This window comes from Thunnus albacares, chromosome 8 (assembly GCF_914725855.1).
Source record: "Thunnus albacares chromosome 8, fThuAlb1.1, whole genome shotgun sequence".
NCBI classification, from domain to species: Eukaryota; Metazoa; Chordata; class Actinopteri; order Scombriformes; family Scombridae; genus Thunnus; species Thunnus albacares.
In genome coordinates this window covers 4,182,715-4,203,193 of record NC_058113.1, presented here as the reverse complement: position 1 = coordinate 4,203,193, position 20,479 = coordinate 4,182,715, and the positions used below count along the sequence as shown (strand labels likewise).

The 20,479-nt window shown below is 39.6% G+C and overlaps 1 protein-coding gene across 4 annotated transcripts in view; it reads right to left on the bottom strand.

Moving 5' to 3' along the window:
• The window catches only part of cdk14 (cyclin-dependent kinase 14), a 199,997-nt gene that overhangs the window by 52,320 nt on the left and 127,198 nt on the right, over positions 1-20,479 (bottom strand). For all 4 annotated transcript variants that reach the window (XM_044358908.1, XM_044358909.1, XM_044358910.1 and 1 more), the window contains 2 exons: positions 11,935-11,998; positions 6,349-6,397 (listed from right to left, as the gene is read on the bottom strand). In XM_044358908.1, the coding sequence (XP_044214843.1) occupies positions 6,349-6,397; positions 11,935-11,998 (113 nt within the window). The remainder of the gene's footprint in view (positions 1-6,348; positions 6,398-11,934; positions 11,999-20,479) is intronic.

The following is a 20,479-nucleotide window of genomic DNA, read 5'->3' as shown; positions in this document are numbered from 1 at the left end:
AATTATGCTGAAGGTATGCTGACTCAAGAGGAAAAACATTTTTCAAACACACAAATATGCACACGAGCATACACACACACCCTCACACCTTCCTTTTTTGAGCTTGCCTCGTACATGGTGACTGGGTCACCGTGAGAAACAAAGAGTATTCATCAAAGCAAGAGCCAAGGCGGAAGCAAACTCTATGTGAATGTGTGTGTGTGTGTGTGCCTTTGTATGTGCATGAGTGTGTGTTCGTACTGGGAGTCATTGAACTCCTGAACCAGCCGTACCTAGCAGTGCTAAGGGGGAGAAGATTGAAAATAAACGAACAGCAACAAATTCAGTCAGTAATTAGGCATCCACTGCATTAAATAAACATGATGTTATTCAGCGCAGCTCACTGCCCGCCGCTCGCACTGCTCAGAGTGCTTCTCATGTTCTGCAGGCTTCTCATGGATGGCTCCCAAGTCAAGCACTCTGACAGCCACTCCCATGGCTCTCAATGGGGATCTCAACTCGACTTATCAGTGGAGAGACAGAGGGAGGGTAAATCTCTGTTCAACTCATCAACGCCACTCTGCAAAGAGGCAGAGATAAAGTTAATGAAGTCCATCAGGGCCTCTTCTTGCCTCTTTCTCATACCGCTGAAACATTCTGTGCAACTCCACTGCAAAGTTTTAAGACAAACTAGTCTGTGAGTGAAACTATACTGATGGAAAAAGCTTTCCTAGATCACTGGATCAATTACGGTATGAGAGTTTTTAAGGTCAATGCTGATACTGTATCTTTAGATTGAAGCAGTATTCAATGTTTTCAAAGCTTTACCGGGGGGGGGTCTCTACCACTGGTAGCACAACATTGCTGGGAGAGGTGTTGAATTTTGACAGCTTCGATATCTAGAAATCCTGCAAATGAGGTAAACAAACTCCCACAAACCCAGGGTGTGATGTTTCAGAACAAAGAGCCACAAGTAAATAAAAAAGTTTGAATGCTGGTGAGTCCAGCTCTCTGGACAAACTGCTTACTCACTGTTGTTCACTCTTAGAATTTAATCTTAATAGAAAAGGTTTCAATTCAGCAGAGAGGATGGCCATGTTTCTCTTTTGCTTTCTTAGTGCAGCTATTTCAAATCAGGCCACAGGACAATGCTATACAGTCACTCGTAGACCAGTTAAACAGCAGATCAGCTGAACTGGTCATCCAACCATCCTCCAAGAACAGCACTTTGCTATGAGGCCATTTTGATGTAGTGGCACCAGTTGTAATTGAAGGTCATGTGATGTTCAACAACCCAAAAAGATTCCCAGTGGTTTCCAACCTTTTTTGGCTGGTGAACTCTTTAAATGAGTCCTTGCAACCCCTCGTCACTGGTTGAATATGTTTGGGAGTTGTGAGAAGTCCAACCAAAGATTATTTCTCTCCTATGCACTTCTCAGATTATTCCACGTGAATAACCAATAGAAATGAAGTAAACTCTATTCAGTGATTTTAATAAAAATCAAAGATTAAAGAAGAGTCAGAAAAAAGGATCTAGATTTTAAAAAATAAAAGGTTTTATGGTGACTACCAGTTACTGAGCAACTTTTTTTGAAGTAGTGCTCATATGGATAGTCCAAAATGGAAGGGATCATTTTCTAAAGAGCAGGAATGTTCTAAGTAAATTTCATGCAAAGTGGCCATTAGATTTTATTTCTGTCAAGTCTTCTGTATAAGAAAGTTTGGTCTAATGGCAGCGTTATAATGGGGCCAAAATCAACATAATTAATTCATTCAATTCATATGCAGAACATCTAGTAAATATAAAGATCTTGCTCTGTGGCTGAATTGTTAGAGACCGATATATATATAATGCATAAAAGGTCAAAGGTCCTTTTGAACATTCTTTTTTCAATTTATCTGGGATATGTCCCTCAAGTTCACAGAAGTACAATATTAAATCTCAGGAGTATTCCTTAAGTTCTAGCATTGTTAGGGTGAAAATAACATCCATGAAACCACTTAAGTCCATATTTCCTCTGCAGCTGTTGGTGTGTCCGTAAGTGAATTAAGCTTGACTCAGGCTTTGTTTTGTAGTTTCTATGCAGGCGCAGAAACAAACAGGTAGATATGTGTAGATGTGAAATCACCTGGATATGAGCATGTTGGTCTTTGTAAAGTGTTGACACACAGTGGATGCACATTCCTTCCTGCTACTGCTGTCAGCTAGGCCTAGTGAATAAGCGCACATCTGCTGTAAGATCGATATTATCTCCTAAAACTATCCAACAGCTCCAGGTGATGACACATTCAGAGCACAGAGAGGCATTCCTTCTTCAGTGGTGCGTGGCGAGTGCTTTTTCATGGTGTTTGACTGTCTCGGCACAATACTACATCTCAGCTGTAAAACTGTATGCCTCACAAGAACAGAACCACCAAGGCTTGAAACACACAGGATGTAAAAATCCTTTGTCCTCGGTTGCAACACTCAGTACTGAGCTCCAAACCACTTTGGCAAGCAACTTCAGCACAAGAACTGTTTGTTGGGATCTTCATGACATGGGCTTCCATGGCCAAGTGGTCGCACACAAGCCTGAGATCACTATGTGCAATGCCAGGCGTCATTGTTGATATACTGACTAGAGTGATGATTGAGTGATTAGTTCCACTATGGGGAAATCTTAATGCTACAGAATGTAATGCTATTTTAGACAAGAGTGTGCTTCCAACTTTGTGGCAACAGTTTGTGTTTGTCCCTTTCCTGTTTCAACATGACAATGCCCCTCTGCACAAAGCCAAGTCCATAAAGAAGTGGTTTTCCAGTTTGGAGTGGAAGAACTTGACTGGCCTGCACAGAGCCCTAACCTCAACCCCATCCAACACCTTTGGAGTGAAGTATGTATCATATTTTTTTCTCATTTTATGTTTGCAATTGCACTTTTTGGAGAATTCTGTAACCCTGGTTTTGAAAAGTGCTACATAAATAAAGATTCTTCTTTTTCTTCTCTGGGATAAACTGGAACATTGACTCCGAGCCAGGCCTTATCACCAAACATCAGTGTTGGACCACTAATGCTCCATCAAATTCCTGCATGTTCCAACATCTGGTGGATGACCTTCCCAGAGGTGTAGTTTATCCATAACCTCTGGACTGGAGCTGTCCATATTTTGTACATATGGTCAATATCTATATCTATATAATATAAATTAAAGGACCAGTGTGTAAGATCTAGTGGTATCTAGTGGAACGGACTTGGCGGAAATGGAATATAATATTCATAAGTATGTTTTAATTAGTGTATAATCTCATGAAAATAAGAATCGTTGTGTTTTCTTTACCTTAGAATGAGCCCTTTATATCTACATAAAGAGCAGGTCCTCTTCCATGGAGCCTGCATGTTGCACCACCATGTTTCTACAGTAGACCAGAATGGACAAACCAAACACTGGCTCTAAAGAGGGCCTTTGGTGTTTTTCAGTTTTGTGGTCACTATAGGTTCTCCTACACACTCGGAGGGGGAGGAGGAGGGGTATTCAGTTGGTTGCAATCTGCAACCTCACTGCTAGATCACACTAAATCTTACACACTGATTCTTTAATTAAAAGATTGATAGGGTTAAAAAGTCTCAGAAGAAATTCATATTTACTAATGATTACTATATGATTTCACCGTATATGTTTCTGTATTTTGCATTGAGTTAACTTCAGTATATGGTTGTACTCCTATACATGTGAGAGCACAAAAAAAACATAAAACAACTATAAACCCTGACTGATTTACAGTACATCAATCATTCACATTTATACAGCTGGAGGCAGAAAAACAGTGCGGAGAAAAATGGCTGACTGAGAGCAGAAACAAGAGAGCATGATGGGGTGAGCCAACTCTCAGGGTAGAGACAAAGTGAGTGTATATGTTCATATCAAATTCATCGTTCCCTGGCCTACGATAAAAGCAAGCAGAGAGGAAGTGATGGTCATTAACATTCCACCTCACTTTCTTTCTTCACATTTGTATTTCCTCCTGAACTGGAACGAGGCCAGGAGGCCGGGAGGGGACTGACTGGCCGGGAGAATCCCCCTCAACTCACTTTATTCTGCTTTTCATTTGTCATCAAATGTTGTTGACAGTTATTCTTTAATGTAACAAATTGACCATGCACACTTCTTGTGAAACGAACAAGACAAACACGTTTATTTTAATAATTAAGAAAGGCATCACATACAGTATAACTGTAAGAAGTTGTGGTATTCAAGGGTCCTGGGAGCAAGTAACTTCTATGTTACTTCTTGCAACTGTCTTACTATTTGTCAGTTCTTTTATGCTAATTTAATTGAAAATTTGAGAATTTTCACCACTTTAGCACAATAACTGACTGAGACTCCTGCTTCATGAACTTATCCAGATTTGACTGTGAATGGAATATGAACCACCTACATATGGCACTCAAGCACCTTGCTTATTTATTTATGCTTATGCATTCAAAACCTTTATTTCTATCCTGGTATTACATGCTGCTGCGGTGTGGTGTAATATCAATACCTTGCTGGTGCAATATCTGTTTTTTCTTAATGTGCAGTATCTCCTTCCAACTGCTGCACTAGTACTTCATTAAAAGTGCTGTAAATAATTGTTATAAATAATGTAATATCTCTCAGACCTTGCTACCCTTTTTTATTTAAATGTACCCTGTGCAAATGGCAATAAAGTTTCATGAATCTTAAATTTGAGCTTATTCTATGTTGCCTTTTTCTAAATGAAAGTATTAAAACCTGTGGCCAGGTAGTATTCCAGGAAAGAGACACTTTATACAACGGACAGAGAGTAGGAGGAAAGGTGGTTTAAGGAGAACTTAAGTTTATTACAACTCGCGTAGCTCTGGCCGTCCATTCTATCTGTTATGATAACATTTACTGAGATATTGGAATGTTGCTACAAGAAACATGAGCGGCCAGGTGATCAGACAGGTTGTACACAAACCCCCAGGTTAGTCTAAATCATATGGAAGAGAAAACAAAAGTAAATCGTAGCCAGCTTTGCTGAACTGTTGGCTTGTTTACAACCTATTTGTCACTGCGTTCTCAGATCTCAGCAATTAATATGGTGAGACGAATTCTTCATCACAGCGACAATCAATTAATTAATCATTATTAATAATTCATAGAAATTAGCCTTTAATTGCCTCTAAAAAGTAGTTAATTTTTGCACAGTAGTAGGTTAATCGCAGTCTGAGCTCAGTAAACTTTCCATATTTATTCACTGGTTTGATTTCTTAAGGTCTGATTTATAAAGACCCATCCTGGGTCATGCTGTTCTCATAAACCCATTACCATATTTTTGTGTAAAGTTCTTTCTCTATACTTAGTAACAACTAGATTACATCGGTGATTTAATAACAGATTGTACCACTCAAATTTAAGAAATTCCTTGGCTGGTAAATCCCTTAGCAATGTGTAAATGAGTTACACTGAAACTTGCAATTAGTAATGTGAAGAGAAAAGTCATGAGCCTGAACACATCTTTACTGTTAGGCTAGGCTAATGTAATCAGAGCTAATGCATTTTCTCAGGAGAAATGGTCAAACCCAAAGGATTGTTGGAAGTATTGCATCCAAAATGTTATCAAAACTCTCATGAATTATTTCCACTGCAGGCTCCACTATTCTTGACCCAGGGTAAAAAACAAAATACAACCTCAAATTATTGAGATGCTGATTCATACAGAAGTAGAATTATTGGATGTCTGTTGTTTGGCACATTATGGTTAGTAATTTGCAGTATTTGCAGATTACAGGCAGGCGGATTCTGCTAGGATTAAGAAAACAGATGACCTATGTAATTATTATAAATCACAGGAGGAACCCAGGTATTAACAGTGCTGTGTGATGAGGGCTTTAGTTAGTGGCGCTAGATCTTGGCTGTCGCTGCTATACATTGTGATTTCAGGTGATTAGACAGCTGGAGTTTTACATAAATCACTTGCCTAGTGCTGCTTTAAAATTCCCTGTGGAAAAGAGAAGAAGTCCTCTTTGCCCTCTGTGTTCTCCCCTCCAGATGTATGCCTGGGGCAAGCAGTGGTACATATCTGGGAGAAGCCCAGACTGTGGCACCATGCCCTTTTCCAGCCATATATATCTATTGCACAAGAGCACAATCACACTTGTGTACGCTGCAGGAAGGGTGGCAACTACAGAGGAAGAGCGTGTGAGTTACAGAAAATGTGTAAAGAGTGTGTGAGCTGCCAATGGAAATACGCCTTTAAAGACATGAACAAGGATAATAGTGTGCCCATCAGCTACAACACCCTATGACATAAGACTATACTCAACACACGCACACACACACACACACACACAGACAGAGAGAGAGAAAGATGAACAGTCCACTTACTTATTCCATGCTTGTCTCAGCTTCTTAGCGCTGTACACTGTAAAGCGGTCTGTAATGAGGACACAACAAACAAACAAACAATTAAATCATTGAACTCGGACCTGCCATCTGGTTCATGTGCATTTATCTTAGCACATTAAAGTTACTCACATGCTGCAACTGTTCTAAAATATCTTCAAACAGAACTCCTAAATGCAGCAGCGAATCATACTCAAGTCCACCGAAAAATCAGTTTTGCAAAGATACATAACATGCTGTAAACTGTACATCAACTGCACCTTTCAGACCATTGTTTTATAAGTAAATCTTATCATAGTTTAATAAGCGTCTGCTTTCTGTTCCTTTTTTAATTTGCTGTTGATGTAAATAACTTCCTGCACAAAGTTCTTAAATAGTGTTTTAAATAGTATTTCTGCTAAAAAGAGAAACTCAACAGCAGAGTAGTGAGTATGACATCATTCAGTTGCTGAATTTCACCTGTAAGGTATTATAGTACAGGTAATCCTTACTACTATTTAACACTCTGCCATTGAATACTGGCTGTTATTAGGAATCACTGTCAGTCTGACAACAACCAAGACCTTTTTATTTCACTGAGTGTGTCCTACCACACACCAGAACCTGATCACACTAGAAATTTGTACTTATTTATACAAAAATAAAAGGAATCACTACATGTCCAAAGGATTGTAGACTGTGTGAACTCAACTACAGATGTGTTTTCCATTAAATACAAGATAATATAATCAACCTCAACCCCACAAATGGCTGATAAACAAAAACAACTCTTGTGACAAGTTGAAAAACAGATCTGTCACCTATAAGTAAAATATAAATGTGTAGCTTCTACGTGATTTATACAAAAGGCATTTTGACTTGCTGTGGAAGGAACAGCAGAGGCGTGACTAATAACACTAACGATGTTGTGTTCCATTTAAGTGTGAGAAAGTTAGTGTGCTGGATCATCTTAATGGGATGCAGGCATTATTAATGTAATTATTTACACCTGTGCTTTTCCTGCCATGACATACCAAAAGGTCTGCTTTGATAAAAGTCTATTATTGGCTGTGTCTACTACAATTATTTTTAAAGATGTCTATTGGACAACCAGACAAACCAATTCAAATAGTTGGAATTTTATTGCAAAGAGCTGCTTTGTATATTAGTTTATATTAGTGAGCCAGATCGAGGAGTGGCTCACATCAATTCAGAAATGTTCTTGAGTAATACTGCATGAACTATGTAGCTCTGCTGCAAAGCCAGACCACATTAAATTGTCATATTTTTAAGAGGAGTTTGGTGAGACAGTCTCCATATTTCCACAGCTATGTTTATTATGCTGTGAGGGTGTGAGGCTCTGCACTGTTCTCTTAATCTCGGCCAAAACTGCCATGTGGACACACAGTCAGGCTGCGGCTGCCAGCCGACCAGCTACCAAGCAAGCTAGCCAGCCACCCAGCAAGCTAGTCCACCTCCCACACTGCCAGCCTAATCCTATGGCCAACCACCCAACTGTCTTTTAGCGGCCCTTCAGCCTGCCAGCTAGCCAACAGTGGGTCCAGTCAGCCAGTTCAGTGCCAGGGCTGGCCTGAACTGGCCACAACTCCCTGGGTGCCAGAGGTGAAGGCTGCCAGCCGCACTACCCAGAAATAGACAGTGGGAGGGTGTGGAGGTAAGAGGAAGAGGAAATGATGAGATGATAGGCATGGCTCTTACTATTTAGATTTGAGATATTGAATAAAACAAGAGATATATACATTAAAAAATTCCATAATATGTCTGTCAGATGAAATATTTCTGTTACATTTTAAGATTTGGAGATATTGAAGTATTGTATTCTTATTGTAATAGTGATGTTGCATAAATGATGTGTTTGTGGACTACTGTATTGCTGCTAACTTCTAAATGGATCTGACAGGAAAGGCTTTCACTAATCATTATATATCACCCAAACTACTAAGAACAGCTTCTGCCATTTTGAAAACAACAACAACAACAGAAAACTGCTGGACTTCACAAATGTAATTTCCTTCATTGAAAAAACAATCTTCAAACATAATTCAAATTTTATTGAATTCTCTAAACTTGCATACCAAAAGAAATGAAATACAAAATGTTTTCCTCTATTTTCCCTTTTATTTTTTAACCAGAGAAGACAATTGCTCTGGTACTGTGTGTTAGGTTTATTTTATTTTTGTCTGCATACTACTCTGACTTCTGTTCAATAAAAAACCTAATAAACAAAGAAAAAACAGGAAACTTACATGATCATCAGATTTTAATGCACAGATCCATCAGTAAACCTGAGCTGAGATGTAAGAACAAAAGTGGAGGGAAAGAGCTAAAGCGAGATATGACTGGAAGCGAGGAAGTATCTGTGGAACCTTTTCATAACCACAAAAACGTTTTTAAAAAAAAAGGGGAAAAAAAAGTGGCGCCTCCACTCTGAGGTCAAGCCACACTTTCAAGTCTGAAATCCAAAGTTAAGTCATGTATTGCAAATGCTGGGATGAAAAACGATGGAAAGTGGTGTGCATTTAGAGGTAATCGTGAAAATGTGATGAATCATAACCAGAGGAGCGATACAGTCACTGTGTTTTGGAAAAGTGTGCAGATAACAGTCAGCTCAGAGGAGATCAGTGCTGCTGTGGAAACTTCTCCACAGTCAGCGGGAAGGTTTCCAGACTGACACAACACTGCCATCTGCTGCTCACTGCAGCCTCTGGAGTGTCTGGGATTTTATTATCAAACTGGACAAAACTGCTCTTATTTTTTGAGACAATAAATATTAGGATATTGCAAAGAACTTATTAAGGACCTGGATTCAACAAGTTCCCAGATTACAGTAATAGACCTTTACAGTAATTAAAGGATTATAGATATATACAAAATAATATCCATCTAATAATCTAGTCGTCTATTTCTTTTGTAACACTGACATTGAACTGAACATCCTCTGTCTTTTGTCCTAACTGTAGCTCTATTAGAAGTAAATAAAAGGTGTGTGTTATACACATGATTCACAAAAATCAGACTCCCTCTAAATTATTTTAATTAATTTGATTTACGTCAAAGTCCATGAAACTGGAACTAAAAGAAATATGGTGCAGAATTTTAAGAAGAATGGTCTTTAGGTCAATGTATCTTATTAAACCTTAAACATCATGTAAAGAAATAAAACACCTGACATATACTGTAGAGTACTTTGGTTTTGTTGTCTTTGAATTTGGTTATTCATACACTTAAAAGTTCATTTTAATGCATTGCCTGCAGATTATAATCCCATTACATCCGGAGATATTTTTTTCCTTCAAAATAATCATTATGTCACATCTACTTTCACAGATTTCAACCCCACAACTATGACTCTAGGTCTCTGATTATAATCAATCATAATGTGCCTGTGATGACTATTACAGTCAGAGTATGATATAATTATTGTGCACTCTGAGGCTTGATGATGCTTTATGAACACCACCATGCGGTTAGGTTTTACCAGATCATCTCTGCTAACATCTCATTCTTCCTGATTTATTAAAAGAGAAACCATGATAACATAACAACTGCAGACGTCACGTGGACAGATGCAATGCTCTGAGGCTGGACAGGAGGAGTGTGTGTGTGTGGTTGTGTGGCTCAGACAGCTTGCACAGCTGTTCAACACTGTATGAGAGGCTAACAAGAGCCAACTGTCACCATGGCCACAGGATGAGAGATTACATTTGTATGTGTTGTGTGTATATGTGTGTGTGTGCGTGACCATGAGAGTCACCCCGGTTGGTCCCTAATTGGCCACTGGAGATAGGAGGCTGGGTCACATAGCTTTGTGATGCCTCACTGCCCCGCACCATCACTCTAACCCTCTTTATGCCCATCCTTGCCTGTCCCCTCTCCTCCACTCCAGCTCTTCTTCCCTCCATCAGCTAACACTAATCTGCAGTCCCTCTATTCATGTTCCCTCTAAAAAGCCCTAATGAGCTCCCAGAGGGCACGGCTGCCCTGCCAGAGCTGCCACCCCCACTCCTCCTGCTCCTGCTGCATACACTCAGCTTTTGGTAGATCGTCCCATTGGTTCATTTTGACAGTCATGTTTGAGAGCAGAGTATACCTGGTAGATCATTGGCTCCGTTCCTATTATACATCCATGATTGGCTCTGGTGTAAACATGTTGAGTGACAGTAGATTCTATAGCTCCACTAAAAAATTGTGTATGCTAAAGTGTTAGCATGAAACCTGCAGTCATTCAACATTGTGTAGGCTGAAGTGTTAGTATGAAACCTGCTATAATTCAACATTGTGTGGGCTGAAGTGTTAGCATGAAACCTGCTATAATTCAACATTATGTAGGCTGAAGTGTTAGCATGAAACCTGCTATAATTCAACATTGTGTAGGCTGTGGGGTTAGCATGAAACCTGCTATAATTCAACATTGTGTAGGCTGTGGGGTTAGCATGAAACCTGCTATCATTCAACATTGTGTAGGCTGTGGGGTTAGCATGAAACCTGCTGTCATTCAACATTGTGTAGGCTGTGGGGTTAGCATGAAACCTGCTGTCATTCAACATTGTGTAGGCTTAAGTATTAGTATGAAACCTGCTGTCATTCAACATTGTGTAGGCTGTAATGTTAGCATGAAACCTGCTGTTATTTCAACATTGTGTAGGCTTAAGTGTTAGTATGAAACCTGCTGTCATTCAACATTATGTAGGCTGAAATGTTGGAATGAAACCTGCTGTCATTCTACTTGGTGTAGGCTGAAGTGTTAGCATGAAACCTGCCATCATTCAACATTGTGTAGGCTGAAGTGTTAGGATGAAACCTGCTATCATTCAACATTGTGTAGGCTGAAGTGTTAGGATGAAATCTGCTGTCATTCAACATTATGTACGCTGAAGTGTTATCTCTGGTGTTCAGTTTTAACACTGTGTTGGTATTGGAAAAAATCTATCTATCTAAAAAACAATATAGTTGTTTCTAGAGCAGCTATTTTTACCCTAATGTTCAAATATTATAGGCTACAAAGGAAAACCATCTCATATGACATATACAGTATTTACCAATTCCTCTACTGATAAAATGACATTGAATGATGACATGAAAACTCAACAGCATCCAAACAGGCTCCATGGTTGTGTATGATAAAGTGTTAGCTCAGAGTTTATGTTGAGTGATAATGCTCCAGGCATTTTATCATGCACTATGTTGACCAATAAATGTCTCCATGCTAACACTGTAATGTTATCATACAGAATGATGAGTAATATTAAGCCCAAAGCTAATCATTTAGCGTACATTATGTTCAGTAACAATAGGCCCCATAACACTTTAGTATATACTATGTTGAGTAAAAATAGGCTCCAGGCTAATATTGTACATTCAGAATGTCAGTAGAGTCCAAGCTATCTATTCAGTATGTTCACCAAAGATGGCTTCATGATAACATACCTACACTATGTTCTTTACTTTGGTCAAGGCTCATCATGATTAGGTTTAGTGAGGATTAAAGATGCAGTAATAAGTTAGTGAGGGTTTACAGCATGAATGTAGTCACAATAGGTTATTACTCTATGACATGACAGGTCTCACCTGGTTTGAAGTGAGGCAAGGAGTTAACACCAGGCCAGGAATCCTCAGATGGGGTGCCGAGGACCTGAAATATAACACCAAAAAATGGAGAAGAGAATGAAGCAAGGAAACAAAGTTTTTTGTGATAACCTCAAACAGTTTCCATGAACCCAATTTCTCTTGTACATGACTTTATTGTTTAGTGGAAACAAATATTGAGCTAGTTAGCATGAGAAGCTAACACATAAAGGGTATAAACAAATGATAGCGATAACCACAGAAGAAGGAGACAATTATCAAAAGAAAACATCAAGAATAAATTAATCACAGTCATAGCCGCTTCTGTACTTCTATCATATTTTATATAATTTCAAGACTTGCATACACAAAAATAAAGAAAACTATAACATTTGTAATACTTTTTTGTCAAATATAGAACAAAAAATCCTTGCTGCATTATGTCAGCATTCAAAACACTTCAATTATTGTTTTATAAGTTAGTGAATCTTTGTATAATGTTGTGAGCACTAGTTAGTGTCTATCAGAGGTTGACCAACAAGCAAACTAAATAGCAAATATGAATTATTATAGACTACAACTGTTGCCTAATCACTGTAGTAGTAGTAGTATGCATGTAGTAGTGTGAGAGAGATAGAGAGACTTGACGCCATAATTGGCTGTATGGCAAACTTGAAATTCCGGCACAAAGGCATCCCATCGCTTGTGCAATAGTCATGATAGGTCTATCTTTTATGGAAAGGCTGGCTAAGTTCTCACGCACACAGCCTGGGTTTATGATGACAAAACGCAGAGCAGCGGACATGCCTTCGACATGATCCATCACAGCTAAGCAGCATAATAGTTTCCAGATTTTCAGTTGTCTCTGATCTGTGCAAAACACACTACAATAGAGTAGCTGCTCAAGGAATGGTTGGATTTATACTGCCTGTTTCTGTGCAATGCATGCAAACAGTGGGCGGAGGTGTGTTGTTGGATCACTGGGATAAATCTGTTTCAGATTGCTCTAGTTGGCACAGCTGGTAGACAAAGAAAAAGAAGAATGAAAGCAGAGGTTGAAGGAATAACAGGGTATGTTTCCATAGCAGAGTACCCAGGACACTGATCTGCTACTGGTCTCCTTTACATTTGTCTTAATTCCATCTGTGACCATGAATTAAACAGCTGACAAGATAACACCACTCCTGTTGACTTGAGAAGTATGTTACTTAAGTTACTCATACAAAACTGACTCGTTCAAAAATGAATCCAAAGTCGCACAAATGCAAAGGAGGAGGGGTTGTGTGGTTAAAGGGGCATTAGTGAATCCATTACTGAAGTCTAATGGAAACCAGAGGACATCACAAAAGGTCAGAGGCTTGTTTATTTTCTGCTGCTCTGTATATATGATGTAATAGCAAAAAGCTCCAGCAGAGGGCAGTAACGCACCACGAGGCAGACGTCAGAGGGTGCTTCGATAAGAGAAACAGGACAAAGAGTTTCATGTAAGCTCAGCTATTGAACTTCACTTAAAAAAAAGTCCTGATGTTCTCTTTTTGATTTGTGTTTTAGCAGCAATATTTCAGTTCTGACAGAATATTATTAAATATTTTAACACATGACTTTGGAGTGATTACAGATTTAACATTAAGCCAACCCTGATAAAGGGCTCAGATGACTGCATTAGTGTCGAGGGGATTCAGACGCTGTTTAACAGTTGGGAGTTATTACCACTGTTTCTCTTTATCAAAGCTCCTACCTACTAGAGTCATCACTGATTGGTTATAAAGACAATAATATGGCGGTAATGGCAAAAGACAAAACTGAGATTGTATGGGAGGTATAGTATTGAAATGTTTTCCCTAACCGGGCAACAATGTCACCATGCAGCTTTGCCACATGATGCATACTCTCCCTCTTTTTCACTGTGTATGACTCATGTGTGCTAGGATAGAAATATTTCTGACCAGATCAAGATTTAACTTAACTGAAATGTTGCTGGTTAAACATTTGTTTAAAAAGCCTTTTTTTTTCAAGAACCACAACTCAGAGTGACACAGAATTTGGCATGTACATGATAGTCTTCGAAAAGGGAGGGGTCAGTCTAAACCTGAGCAAGTTATTGACCTATAATTTTGTATTTCAGGTGATTCCAGTGAGCAATTGAGGAAAAAGGGGTCATATCTGGTCGGGATGGTAGCGGCAATGAGAATGGATGGCATTTTCAAGAATCCAAGTGAGGTGGGAAAGTTTGTTGAAGGAAAAGTCGGAGCAGGATAACTAGAGGTGGGATGGTCATAATTGACTGTGTATCTAAACGTCAGGGATTAAAAGCCCTGAATATTAGTACATATAAAGATCATAGTTTTGTGGAATGTTTCAGACTTAGACCAGAGGTGATGGAGAAAGGAGTCATTAGCGGAGTCCCACTGTCAGTAGAGTCGTTTGAGGATGTTGAAGGTGTGTTAGAAGCAAGAAGAATGAAAAGATTCAGAGAAGGGGAAAAAACAGAACAGTAAGCCGATATGTTTACCTTTAAAGGAGAAGTTCTGGAGAGAGTGTGCCTGGATTATGTGAGCTACAAGGAGAGGCCATATGAGAGGGCTCCTCGCAGATGTTTCTGCTGTCAGGAGTACGGACATGTTGCTGCAGTGTGTAGAGGAGTCAGAAGATGTAGGAAGGACAACTGCGAAATGGAGGAGTGTAAAGAGCAAGCAAAGTGCCTGCATTGTGAGGGAAAGCACCATGCTGGGTCAGCACAATGTCCAAAAAAGGATTAAAGAAGTTAAAGTGAATAAAATCAGAGCAGAAATGGGTTTGTCTTATGCCAAAGCTGTTAATAGGGTGGAAAGAAACATTGAGATGGTGGCAGTACAAAAGGAACCGGAGCAGAAAAGGAATGGGACTGGACAAAATATCTGCATGGACAAGAAAGGCTTTTTGGCGTTCATTGCCATGGTTGTCAGTTGTGCTGTTGAAATACATGGGAAGTCACAAAGGATTAAGATGGTGTTGGATGCTGCCAGGAGATTCTTGAATGTTGTGGACATTTCTGGAGAGGAGCTGGATGTAACACTGAGGGAGGGATTTGCACAACCTCAGGCAACTGGGTCTGGGTTATAGAATGGACAATATGAATGGGAGCATTTGGGGTGAATACTGGAAATAGTTAACAGTTAATAGTTAACTGATAAAATCCAGTAGGTGGTGATAATGCGCTTGAAAGCTGTGTGCCAACGCCAATAAACAACAAAGAAGAAGAAGAAGCCAAAATTGTAAGTTTTATGATGGGCTTTTTCAACAGTTTTTTCAAAAATTTGACATCACCACAACCATGAGAGGTCCTTGAGCATACAGTCATAAATGTGCACAAAAAATATTAAGCTGATGGGTCCAGTAGTATGCGAGATGAGCTGCAAACAGTTACACAGACACACACACACACAATCAAACACATGATCCCCTCCAGGCTAACACCTGGCGGACATAACAAGTGTTGTGCCGTGATACTAAAATTAACTTCAATATGCAGAAAGCCCTGCAGGACGAGCAAAAAAACACTGAATGCAACAATTTCAGCTACAGCAAAGTTAGTTAAGTAGGTCTTGATGTGACTGTACCTCGTTACTTTGAAGACTATTCACAGCACATCTGTAGATTTCACGCAGATTTTCAAGGCTGAAACATTTCTCTCAATGTTACAGTGGTCAGCGGTCACCTCATGACAGCTGCCTTCAGCCTTTTTGTGTGTTTATGTTCTCTGCCGATTATATTTAACGTGGGTTTCCCTCTTTGAATACCTGACACTTCTCTACCATCAACACGCCCAGAGCAATAAAGGTGATGGCCAAATCTGGTGGTCTGTGTGATGTATAATAGCAGAAGTACTTTCATACTAAGACTAAGCTGTCAGAACATCTGCTGTTACAGAGGTGAATAGAGGACGGGGAAAGTAAATGGAGAGTGGCCCTCTGTCAGTGTTTCACCTTCAAGTTTGGACGAGCAGGATCATGACAAGGCAGCAGACAAGATAGAAGAGTTTCTTGCAGACAGGGGTGGGCAGGATGAGTTATGGATGAGGAGGAAAGGTTGTGGGAGTATTGCAGAGTGATGGGGGGGGAATGAGGGGAGCATGTGAGTGGATCTCAATCTGGTCTACAAAGCTGAAATCAGCCTGCATTATTGATGGAAGAGTTCAGCGGCCTTTGAAGTGAGGACAGGGAGCGCTGGGTGTGAATGTCAGGGTCTTTATGAGGAACATCAGAGGAGGAAGAGGAGTCATAACAGTACAGCTGGGGGTCTAGGAAAAGAGCTGAAGCATCACCCCACACCCGGACAACGGAAGTCAGGCCGGCTCACGTCGAGCTCCTCGGTTTTATCACCCAAGAAAGAGGTCAAGAGGCAAAACAACAGGAATCATGGCAAATACAGTGTATTCACAGAGTTCTAGGACAGTGATGTATTATTATGTATTTGGCTCTTTACTCCAGCAGATTGGATTTTAAATGAAATAATGGGACTCACGCAAGAACATTTCTGTGTTGTTCTTCTAAACCTCAGACTTTTCTCTGTGAGGTTTACTCGTATGATTGTTCCAAGTTGGAATCAACAAACTCTCTTAATTTCACAAACTTGCCATAAATCATTTGTTTCAGCCTGATGAATGCCACCTGTTCATGAGATTTCATCATTAGCCTGCAATAAAAGGAAACGTTTACAAATACAAGTAAAATTGTCATGAACTTATTAAAGTCACTCCTCCCTGTGTCTTGATAATCTTGCATGTGATTGGCCAACACAGTCATATTACACTGTATTGCAACAACACTCTGTGTGTCAAATTAGGGTTATGGAGGGGACCCCGACTGTGCTGACTCACTGAAATTAATGAGAGGGCTGCATTTTTAAATGCAATGTTGGTCTGAACATGGTGTTTCACTAATAAATTCCTACAGTGTTCATCCAAGATGAATTTAAACACCCTAAATTATATAAGGGAGTCAGCACTTGAACTTAATATCACTTCATAATTTCAAGTATAATGTGCTGGAGTACAGCACCATGTGTCACTATGTGCCTACTACTTTCTGACTGCATTGTTTTCATCAGTAGCAAGCTGTAAATTACTAAAAATCTTTCAAATGATGACATGGAATACAGTGATGGGAGGCAGTAATCCCTGGTGTATGAGATGCCACATGTGATGGATGAACCATATAATTTGTCATCTTGTTAATTAAAACACACCCTTGGGCCAATCATTATTTTTAGGGAAAAAAAAGGGAACACAATAGCAAAACACATGCTGTAATCCCTCCAGGTTTTGTCACAAACATTTCATTGGTTAGGTATTATACCACAGCTATTATGTTAATATCAGACTAGCTATTTGACTGAGGTAAGCAGTAGTACTGTAGGAGTGTGTTTGTGGCTTAAATTACACATTATCCCACATCATATCCTAATGGCTATAATTATATGCCTTCAAACAGATTGGATTGATTAAAGGGTCTTAGGCATACTTTTCACTGTTTTTGTGGCTTAGTGTGTCTGTGCTGACACTGATTGGCTGGTCTGGAGACTTAAGAGAGCGGTTCTTCTGCAGTGACAGTGAATTCCAAACCCCCAAACAGACATAGAAATGGACATGTGAAACAGCATGTTGAAAGAAAGAGGACATGCCGATCCATCAGAGAGGGCAGGGGCTGGGTCCATCTCTGAACACGTGTGAGTGTATGGAGAGAATGACAGATCAGAGTGACAGAGAGGGAGAGAGTCGTGCCACGGAGGAATTCCTATGAGGTCACAGGCCATGACCTTGAGTTCTGCATGCACATTCTCCTGGACATACATACTCTTACCCCCCCCCCACCAGCTAAGTTACAGACCACCCACCCAGCCAGACACAAACAGTATGTCTGACCTTTGCAAAGGAACACTTAATTATATTTATGCTGCCAGGGAGAGAATTAAGACATCAGAGAGATTTGACTAGTCATTGCCCTGAAAGCAGATCAGACATTCTCATTAATAGACAGCTGACATGAGGAGTACAATCAATCAATCAATGTGATACACACTAATTCCACAAGAGAATTTGAATTAATGCATATTCCCATCAATTGTCATTATATGTGTATTAGGGGTTGGTCATGGAGAGAGCACAACAAGAGGATGTCATTAAAACAACAGATTATTTCAGTCAAAGCTCAACTGATGAAAAATACTGTGGAACATGATGGAAATATGGTATTTATGTTTGTTTCATGTATTCATTTGAGGAACATTACTGTGTCCTCATCGCTCCACACATATCTGACGTTTCCGTCTCTTCAGTGGATGTTTATGTCCCATGCTTCACGTATGTCATGATTTATTCACTAAGTCTGTTTCCATTGCACTTTGTCTCATTTTGCTGTTATTGATGTACCAACTTTACCTCCTCAGCTAAGCATAAAAAGGTTTGTGATATTTCAGGTTTTTTTTATCTACAAATTGAAAATATGACTAAAACAAACAAACAAAAAGAAGTAAGGACACACAGCTATGTTAAAACAAATAATGACATCAATCCTTTAGCCTAATGCGAATAGGAAATGAACATCTGAGGTCCAATCCAGTTTGGCTACCCAAAATAAAAACTTAAGTGATTTACATTACCCTAAAAATAATAAAAAGTGTTTTGGAATTTCATGTTAAAATGTTTCTCCAGTGTTTTAGTAATGCACTTCCATAGAGTTTGTGGTCTCACAAGATTTAGATTAAAAAAGAATGGTCAAAATTGACTCCACATTTCTAACAGTGTAAACTCAAGCGTGTGCTTGATGACATCATCAGGGTTTTTTTCTCAGACTTGACAAAGTGGTATGTTGTTAGTAGGACTCAATAACTAGTAAACTCAACTTCATGTGTAAAAATCAGTGGAATTCTACTTTAAACTGTTGTAAACTTATAACGCTACAGTGGAGAAGTTGAGTAACCTTTGTCATGGCGTTAAGTCATTAGTTATTTATTGTATTATATGTATTATTTAACTTTCTACTCACACCTGTGATTAAGATGTCACAAATGCAGTGAGAAAGCGAAAATGGTGACATTTTTTTTCGTGGCAGATATTTTGACTTGTCATTGCAGGAAAAGCACAGGTGTAACTCATCATATTAATGAACAATGGCTCTGTTGCATTTTAACTGCTCCAGTCAGCCATGATAGTGAGGCATCATGCACAGAAATACCATGGAGATGAAAAACATAAATGGAATGCAGCATATGTTAATGTTATTATTTACATCTGTGTTTTTTCTGCTATTATTTTTTAAAAACACTGGCAGTTTGTTTGAGGTGCAAGTTTGTGTGAGTTGCATTTGTTCCCTCACAGATCCATCCCTTAATCCAAACATAAGTACCAGTACTGACCCCAGTTCCAGCTGTATCCCGCCCCCGCCTCATCCACATTCCTACCTCCACTCTTTGTCTTTGTCCTAGCATTGACCCTGGCCTTCATCTCCTCCTTTGCTCCAAACCCCCCCCACCCCCCCACCCCCAGTCCCACCATGCACTGCTCTCCAACCTCGCTTCACAGCCAAGCAGATTGGGGTCACCTCCAGGCAGGGGTCAAACGGATCAGAACCAGAGCCAAGTGGATCAGTTGTCTCCCACTGCGAGTGGGTGGAATGTGTTCAGTAAGCCCTGACTATCCTGTCTGGGTTTCAGCAGATGGATGCTCCTGTCACAGACGCAGCGGCTGTTGGTGAAATAGCATTATTTATCTCCCCAGCCGCCTCTCGCTTTCTCCTGAGGGTAGATAAGCTCGCATGTGCACCGGCTTACTGCTCATAGCAGGAATACACTTGGCTTCTCAATGGGTTCTTATACTGGTATGTAACTTTAAGCATCATACACACACTTTTACACAGAAACCTCTTGTTTCATTGTAGTTTAGAGTGAATAAAATTTTTTTTTTCCCAGTGAGGACAGCTTGTGCAACTATTCTTCATATGAACAGCCAACTTGATATACACGATGATACATTATGTTGGACTCAGATCGACTACACATAACTATCATGTCATGAACTCACACCTGGCTCCAGTGATGGAGGCAACAGATTATTTCAGTACTGACTGAGAAGAGAAGATAAAAAGGATACAAGCAAAGGAGGGAACACATTTTGTGAACTAACCCCAAAACAAGTTGATTTGTCAGCTGTATAATGTCCCTCAGTACACATGTTGGTCAGATCTCTTCAGTAACGAAATGTAACTGATACTTATCAAAAATGTTAATTTATTTTATGCTTTTGTGCATTATCTGATTTTTAAATATCTTAAAAATCATGTTTGGGTCGGGCTCTATTGAAGACAATTTCAAAAATACATAGGTGTCGTACAACATCAGAACAACACCTGTGGAACCGTACAGGATGAATGACAGATGAAAAATATGCTTATTGTCAAGAGTTAAATGTTTAGATTGATACCACTCTCATGTCTGTACGATAAATATGAGCAGCCGATTAGCTTGGCTTAGCTTAACTCAAAGACTGGAAACAGGACAACAGCTAGTCTGG